At 40.5% G+C, this 8751-nt stretch overlaps 1 protein-coding gene across 2 annotated transcripts; it reads left to right on the forward strand.

Moving 5' to 3' along the window:
- Nucleotides 1-355: 355 nt before the first annotated feature.
- Nucleotides 356-3080, forward strand: LOC147609856 (nuclear pore complex protein NUP50B-like). 2 transcript variants are annotated; one of them, XM_086787037.1, is made up of 2 exons: nt 356-760; nt 1376-3080. In XM_086787037.1, the coding sequence occupies exon 2, from the start codon at nt 1389-1391 to the stop codon at nt 2883-2885; it is 1497 nt and encodes a 498-aa protein (XP_086643163.1). In that variant the 5' UTR covers nt 356-760; nt 1376-1388; the 3' UTR covers nt 2886-3080. The 2 variants fall into 2 exon arrangements, with proteins under 2 accessions (XP_086643163.1, XP_086643162.1); XM_086787036.1 differs by having other exon boundaries at nt 1379-3080.
- The last annotated feature ends 5671 nt before the right edge of the window (nt 3081-8751 follow it).

Here is an 8751-nt window from a genome sequence, read left to right on the forward strand (position 1 = left end):
TCTACGGGTGTGGGCGTATTACTTGTATGTGTAATCTAATTAAACAATCTACAAAACCTTTGATTGGTGAAGAGTTCAAATAACAACCCACAAACTCAAAAATACCATGTAGCAAGAGATTCCAAGGAAAAAAACACACAAAGAGAAGACTGAGCTTAAAGCATCCACAAGAGGGGAAGAGTGTAAGAAGAGCTCACATGCTTAAAATAGCATGTAAAGGTCCATTGAGAGTGTAGAGAAATTGACTTAGATACTTGTCCAAAAGTTGTTTCACACTCGTCCACAACCCATAACTCACATGTACCATACTCTCTCCTTTAACTCCTTATTGACCTACCTTCACAAGCTGAAAAATGTTGGCCTAAACTCTGTCTCAGGCATACCCTAGTGCCATTGAGGACTCTACTCTGGCGCCATGAGAAAATGGTTTTTGCCCAAAATCGACAAATGTAATCCATCCTTCTTCCAATGAATCCAATGAAAGGTGGTACAAGAAATTTCCCAAAATTGTGGTGTCTCTTGGTCTTCAAACTCCCCCCCTTAGACACCACCCAGATGAGTATTTTCTTGAGTGTCCACCTTTCATGTGGTCTGAAGCGAAATGAAATCGCCCCAAGGATATTTCTCCCAAGAATGATCAAAATCCAGAAGCACTTTTATCCCCTCATTACCCTCATTTTACCTGTCTTAAGTTGCCTGCAGCTATGGTGCAGGAGTAACCGAAACGCTGCTGCGTAGTTCATCGGCCTTCATTTTGCAGGTTATTTTCTATTCAGTAATTGTGTGTGTGTGTGAGAGAGAGAGGAGAGAGAGAGAGAGAGGTTGTGTTTGCTAGGATTTGTTTGGCTGAAAGTATACACAGTAAGCGTTTTAGGGTTAGTGTTTAGTGCCTCAAAGTATACACAGTAAGCTCTACGGTTATATTTTCTGTATGAAAATTCAAACAGAAAGTTCTATTAGATTCAAACAGAAAGCTGTTGCGTTAGATTTCTTCTGTATGAAAATTCAAACAGAATGCTCTAAAGTTAGAACTTTTTTGTATGAAAATTCAAACAGAAAGTTCTAGGGCTAGATTTTGGATGAAAATGCACTGGGATTAAATGTTGGCAAAAATCAAACATTAACCTCTAGGGTTAGGATTTGTTGGCAGAAAAATCAAACAGACATCTGTAGCGTCAGAGTTTGTTGGCAGAAAAATTCGATAGAAGGCTCTGGGGTAATTTTTTTGCAGAAAAACTGAATCTTAAGTCTTCTAAGTTAGGTTTATTTGGCAGAAAATCGAACAGACAGCTCTAGTTAGGGTAGGGTTTGTTGGCAGAAAAACTAAATAGAAAGTTTTAAGGTTTTATTATGTCCTTAAACATCCTCTCCCCAGCAGGAGGTCTGAAATGGGAGACAATGGCATTGCCACCCCCCCGGCAAAGAAGAGAGTAGCATCGCGGCAGATCTCGAAGGATGATGGCTCTGGCTCAGATGATGAAACCCCGATTCCAGATTCTGAATCTTTTCAGAAAGCTCCAGAGGATATATTGGCTTCCCGCCGCATAGTGAAAGTGCGTCGGAAAGCTGCCTCTGCTTCCTCGGGTGCTAACCCTTTTGCTTCGATATGTCTGGTTCCTCCTCCTTCAACTGCAGTGGATGTCCCCCCTGCTGCAGCATCTGCGTGTACAACACCCACAGTTGTGATATCTACAGAAGTGACCATTGAAACAGAGGTTGGAAAACATTCTGAAAAACTCGAACAGACAGATTCTAACTTGGGCCAATCTGTCAATGCTGAGCAACTTTGTATGCAAATGGGGGAGAAAGACCCTGTTGAACCAGCAGATCTTGCTGAGGAGCCAGGGGAAACGGCAGGTGCTGAAGATGGTGGAAAGGATAAACATGCTGATGATAGTGGCAATGTACATGTTGAAGGGAAGGATTCTCTGCCAGTATTAGTTGCAGAAGAAGGCAAGGGTTCAGGGGATGAAGATGGTGGGAATAACCAAGGTGATAGCACAAGCTGTACTGTCAACCCTGAGCACATTGGGGGTACGAAAAGCCCAGGTATGGACAATCATCCAGAGCAAAGTGGAACAGGATCTGTTTCCACGGGAGTGGCAATGAATACCTTTCCAAAGATTTCTTTACCTTCTTCTGGAACAGCCTTTTCCAGCGCTTCCTTTTCGTTTGGGACAGCGCCATTATCTTTTGAAACTCCCACCGGTTTTGCATCATTCCGCACGTCATCAGCCTTTGGCTCGGGCATTGCTGCTTCTGGGGCAAGTTCAGGATTAGCTTTTGCTTTTAAGGCTCCTGGTGAAGGATGCTTTTCCATGGCATCTTCATCATTGGGGAACAGCAATGGTACTGGCTTCCAGTTGTTTAGTTCTCAGGCAAGCACTAGTTCCAGTACCCTGGTATCATCCTCTTCGGGTTTTGTTCAGTTACAAGAAGTCACTGTGCAAACAGGAGAAGAGCAGGAAAAGGCAGTTTTTGTGGCAGATGCTACCCTTTTTGAGTTTGCTAGTGGTGCTTGGAAGGAACGTGGGAAGGGTGAAGTCAAGGTTAACGTCTCAGAAGATACAAGTGGCAGACCACGGCTGCTGATGAGGATGAAAGGGAATTATAAGCTTCTACTAAACGCCAACCTTTTCCCTGATATGAAGATGGCCAGCATGGATAGTCGAGGGGTGACATTCGCTTGTGTGAACAGTGCCGCAGAAGGAAAGGATGGCTTAACAACCAATGCTTTGAAGTTCAAGGACAGTCTTGCAGCTACAAGCTTTCGAGAGGCTGTTAATGTGCACAAAGGTGATCCCAGTGTAGGTCTGAAGACTCCCGAAAACTCTCCAAGGGGACTTCATGAGTCCGGAAGGGATTTTAGTGCAAGTGAGCCATAGCCTATAATCTGCCATAGGCCTCGAGGGTGTTGGCAACTCATAATGCACGTGCTGCTAAGCTTTAAAAATTCTGCATTCCTATGAAGTTTTAGGAATATACACTAGCTGAGCATGCTTAACAATAACACAGTTTTTTCTCTTGTTCATACATACACAACATGCAAAATTTATCCTAAGGTGTGGTGCCAGATTTATCCTAAGCTGTGTGCCTTTCTTTCTAGAATGGTTGACAGTTTGGATCATAGTTGAGGGAAACACGGAAACGGATACGGGAACTAAAATTTTGAGGAGAGCCGAAACGGAAAATGCCACATCAGCAAGGAGGGCTAAGGGAGGGGAGGGGAGGGGAGGGGAGGGGAGGGGTTGAAAGTTCATGATTGTTTGTACGCATATGTGATTCCATTATGACATGAATTTTAGGTTTATAAGAATAAAAGGGGAACAAAATGGATATCAGTTGTTGTAGTGTGAAATTTTCTTACTAGTTCATGTTAATTTGGGTGGAAAGATCTTTGAAACGTGTGGTGTTGTGGGAAATGGCAAGCTGAAATGTTTCCCCTGTTAGCTGAAACATTTTGGGCGGCCGTTTCAGGGTTACCGAGATGTTTTGGGGACAGAAACGCGTTTAAGTCCCCTACCTACCCTAAAATGTGTTTCGGCCCTCAAAAACAGCCATTTCAGGCCGTTTCCCGTAACTATGGTTTGGACATTAACAATTTCAGAACTGTAGTAGACTTTGGATTGCTTGTGGTTTAATGGTTTACACTTAAATAACAACTATGTGAGGGAATTTTGTGACGTTCACTTGGAGTAGCTGTGAAGTGATTTGTGTTATGTTTGCTCTGCCAAACCATAGCAGCACTGGAGCACGTGTGAAAAGTGGTAGTGTTTAAGAGCCACACATACACTACTAAGATGTGCTTTATATATGCGTGTAAAAAATGATCAGAGAATACAATGCATGCTGGTGCTGGAATGGGTGTTCCTTATTGGGGCCCAAGGCTTGTTGTCTTGGCTGCCTGCTAGCTTATGTTTCAACCAAACTCCTCTCGATTAAGTTTGAGATTTATCCATTGACAATAGTTAGGTACCCATCCTTCTTGTTCTTGTTATTGATGTCATATATCTTTGGTGTGGATTCTGTGCATGCATGCATGTGTGCGAGAGAGAGAGAGAGAGAGAGAGAGAGAGAGAGAGAGAGAGAGAGAGAGAGAGATCTATTGATATATGCCAGAGGATCTATGTGACCACGTTGTGTGCTAGATCAATAGCTCTACGAGAGAGACACCAAAAGAGAGAGAGTTAAATTAAAGCTATATTAACGTCTTCAAAAGACCCGAAGGGTCTATGAAACGAAAATGATGTGTATATAGTGTCCATGAAATCTTGTCATGGATGAAATCAGAAAAGGCAATGGTAAACTAATATTGAAAAATGAAAGCTAAGATCTTAGACTGAGATTATGCCATGTTAGTGGTACAATAAGTGATGGGATATGGGAGAGCTGAATAAAAACAATCGATCAACCTTGGCAAGGGCCCATCCAGCATGTCCATCATGGGTGATACAAGATGTCAATAGTCTGCTGTGAGGATGAGGCTACTTGATGGTGGGCCAGGATCTCCCGAGTCTAGGGTTGATGAGGTAGCCTAAGGGGTGGTTGGGGTTTGATGGGATGAGGGCGTCTAGTTCTTGTCAGATTACGCAGCGGAGATGATGACCAAATCTAGGAACTGGAGCAAAACGCAATACAGAAAATCACAGCGAGAGAGAGAGAGAGAGAGAGAGAGAGAGAGAGAGGCGTGTAACTCTGCTCTATATACACAAAAGAATCCAGGAATTGGTACAATACTGACAAGGGGGTTGGGGGCCATTTTATATGGCCCCCCAACAGCAGTCGGCCTGCTGTAGGGCAGCCGACAGGACACCCACGACTTGCAAATAGCAGTCGGCCAGCACAAAAGGTCCACGACCTGTCCAGTCCAGACGGCCAGCTTCAAAATGAGAACATAAACATGCTGATGTAGTCGGCCAGCAACTGGGTCCTCCTACCATCTCAGGGCTGCCTGCCAAGCCACAGAAAAATGGGAAAAATACGGAGAGTGGGGAAAAATGAGAACACATAATAAGGGCAGGCACAACCACAACAAAGGCCGTGGTGTCTAACAATAGACAGGAGATGACTTCTAACACCCCCTCTCAGCCAACCACAGGGAGCTGGGGTGCCACCTGAGCAAATCCTGAGATAGCGACTTCGTGAAGAGGTCCACCGTACTGTCCTCCGTCGAACAGAACTCTAGCAAGATGTCATCAACAACGATATGTTCACGAACAAAGTGCCTCTAGATGACCATGGGTTCCTCCAGTGGAAGCCCAATCCTGCAATGCAACCTCACCACCTCACAAGCAGCATCACAAGCAGCCCGATACTCTGCCTCTGTCGTCGACAAGGCAAAAGATGACTGCCTGTTACTACTCCATAAAACTGCTCCTGGGCCTGAAGTAGATCTCCTCGTGTCCGGATCTCCTCCCCAAACTGAGTCACTCCCACCGTGGAATCGGACTCCATCAATCAATCCCCCTCCTATGTACAAGAGTCCATGATCCTTGGCATGCCGCAGAAACCACAGGATACGCAATCCTGCCTCCCAAAGAGTCATCTGCAACCATGAGCTCAACAGCCTCATCAGGAAGCTCACGTCCAATTTGGTGTCCATCAACAAGATCAATGAACCATTCTGCTTCTGAGTCAAAGAGGCATCACACTACTCACAAGGATCAACACCTGTTTACGGTGAAAAACCAAGTCGTGGAAACCTGCTGAAGACCACGCAAGGCCTTCTGAAACCTGTCAACCACCCCCTCTCAATCCGGAACCACAAAGCCTGGGGTATGCACCTCCTTCTGCAAGTAATCAACTGCCTGGCTTTCCGAAAGGTCCCTGTGGAAAGAACATCCTCATCTACAGGAGGTTCTTTGTCCCGAATACTACGAGACATCAGAGCATAAGTGACCTGTTCAGTTTCCTCTGACTGACGAACACAAGAACTACCGACATCAGTACTGGAGAGTTCCTGCCAACTGCTGCCATCTACTAGCAAGCTATCCACCATCTGGTCTCGGAAAGCCTGTACCTGTAGCGTATCCACACTTAAGTGGCCATTACCAGACTGCCACTCATCACAAACCTGAGGACCTGGAAGAGAGTGCTGAAAGCTTGTAAACTCCATTCTCCACTCCGCCTTCCCAAACCACCTGGCCTGTTGCTTTGTCCCGGAGAGCAACAAAATGCTCATCAAACTCCACCCGTACGCCAGTCTTGCAAACCTGATGCACTGACAAAACATATGAAAACCAAGTGACGGAACATACAACACCTGGGAGGAATGCTTCTCCCCTCTGCCATCGGGAACTATCTCCATCCTGCCTCACTGTGAACTGGGATAGTGGATGTATCCGTAGTAAGAATGTGACCAGAATACCTGTAGAGATCTTGTAAATCTGAACGAGAAGGAGTCATGTGCGTGGAACGACCATTGTCTAGAATCCACTCCCGAGTATCCGTTGCGGAGAATCCTCCAATCTCCTCCCTGTCTGAAGAAAATAAAATATTGGTGTCCATCACTTCCAGGTGCACAAAAGTCGGAGTCTTCATGATTGCTACTGAGGAATCTTCACCCTTCTCGGTCTTCCACTTGGGACACTGCGACAATAGTGGCCTTGCTCGCCACAATCATTACAGGTCTTCTCTGCCTTTAGTTTCTGTAAGATTCCTCCCCAGCCTCTCAAGATGTCCAGCATCTTTCCATGTAATCAAATCTCCCTTCAAAAATATAAAAGATCTTGTTTCTACCTGTTTTGATCTAGAGAGAGAAAATATTCTAGAGAGAGATTATTCAAATTTTGATTATTTTTGGATGAAAAAATATCTCTTCTTATTAAAATAAGTTCCCTCGAAACAAAAGTTCAAAAAGAATTTCAGAAGGTGCATTAGAAATCAAGTATAATCTGTTCAAGAGGCCTTATCCTAGCGGTCCAGATTTTATGAAAATTTTAAATTAAGGTTTTGAGGGACGAATCAAATTCATCCAAATGTGTGGAGAAGATAAATAGAAGAAATAAAGAAAATCCCTCCAAAAATGAGTAAATACTCACATAAGATAAAGAGTGGACTAAGGACCAAAGGAATTACTAAAAAAATAGATTTTTGACACCTCTCACAATGGGAATTCCCCCCTCATGAAGGAGGTGCCTACTTCACATGTGTGGTGGAGTTTAAAATTATCAAAAATTGAGATATTTCATCTCTTCTCTCTCCTAATTCAAGTCTAGTTCCAAAAAGTAAGCTAAACTGACCTAAAAATGGTCAAAAATTGACCAAACTGATCTGGAAAATTCTAGAATCAGTTTGCTTGGTTAGAAGCTCACTTTTTCCTTTAAATAGAAGCCTCCCCCTTTGTTGAAGCTTAATAATATTTTATGCACTGTTACTCTACTCCTCCCAAGAGCCAAGAACTGTGAATTTCTTAATAATTCACTAGTTTTTGACCATTCCCTCTTCTAAAGAATTGGTGGCCACTCTTGTTGCAAACAAGAGTAGATTCCTCAAACCATCAAGCCAAAGGAAAGCTCCCAGAATTTCATGTAAGTAAGAAATCTTACTTTTTCTTATTCTTTTAATGGTTTTCTAAATTGTTTGTTATCTTACAATGATAAACAAATGCTATGCCTTCTTGGAAAGGCTTTCCCCCTCTCTCATTCTTAAAATCAATCCTTCTTTATTCTAGTTAAGTGATCTAATTATTGAAATTAAACTTTTCATATTGTTTCTCTTAAAAGTGAAAATTGATTAGTTTAGAATGCTTTAAACCAATTGTGGATAATTTTCTAAGTAGATTAAGGTTAGAAAAATTGAAAAATGGTCAGCTATATAAAGGAGGTTATAGCGAATTTTTTTAAAATTTTTTGAAATAAATTTAATCTTTTATTAATCAAAAAGAGTAATCCCCATCCTTTGTGTATTCTAAGAGTATCATTTTCATTCATGCATAGAAAGATGCATATTGATTATTTTTTTATTATTATAAAAGAGTGATTTTTAATAGAATTAAATTCTATGTATAGAAAGATGCATATTGATTATTTTTTATTATAAAAGAGTGATTTTTAATAGAATTAAATTCTATGTATAGAAAGATGCATATTGATATTTTTTTTATAAAAAAATAATTTTAATAGAATTAAATTCTATGCATAGAAAGATGCATATTGATTATTATTTATTATTATAAAAGAGTGATTTTTAATAAAATTAAATTCTATGCATAGAAAGATGCATATTGATTATTTTTTTATATAAAAGAGTGATTTTTAATAGAATTAAATTCTATGCATAGAAAGATGCATATTGATTATTTTTTTATTATAAAAGTGTTTTTTAATAGAATTAAGTTCTATGTATAGAAAGATACATATTGATTATTTTTTTAATTACAAATGTGTTAATTTTATCAAAATGGATTTTTATGCATAAATAGATGCATAAAAGAATATTTTTATTATAAAAGTGTTACTTTCATCATTATTGATTTTTATGCATAAAAGAATTTTTTATTATAAAAGTGTTAATTTCATCAAAATGAATTTTTATGCATAAATAGATGCATAAAAGAATATTTTTATTATAAAAGTGTTACTTTCATCATTATTGATTTTTACGCATAAAATGATGCATAAAAGAAGTTTTTTATTATAAAAGTGTTACTTTCATAAAAATAGATTTTTATGCATAAATAGATGCATAAAAGAATATTTTTTATTATAAAAGTGTTACTTTTATCATTATTGATTTTTATGCATAAAAGAT

The sequence above is a fragment of the Cibotium barometz genome, chromosome 50 (genome assembly GCF_041138505.1).
Source record: "Cibotium barometz isolate CiBa-2024 chromosome 50, ASM4113850v1, whole genome shotgun sequence".
NCBI lineage: Eukaryota > Viridiplantae > Streptophyta > Polypodiopsida > Cyatheales > Cibotiaceae > Cibotium > Cibotium barometz.

Excerpts from the sequence above, each read along its gene's own strand:
- LOC147609856 (XM_086787037.1), top strand. The coding sequence starts at position 1,389 with ATGGGAGACAATGGCATTGCCACCCCCCCGGCAAAGAAGAGAGTAGCA.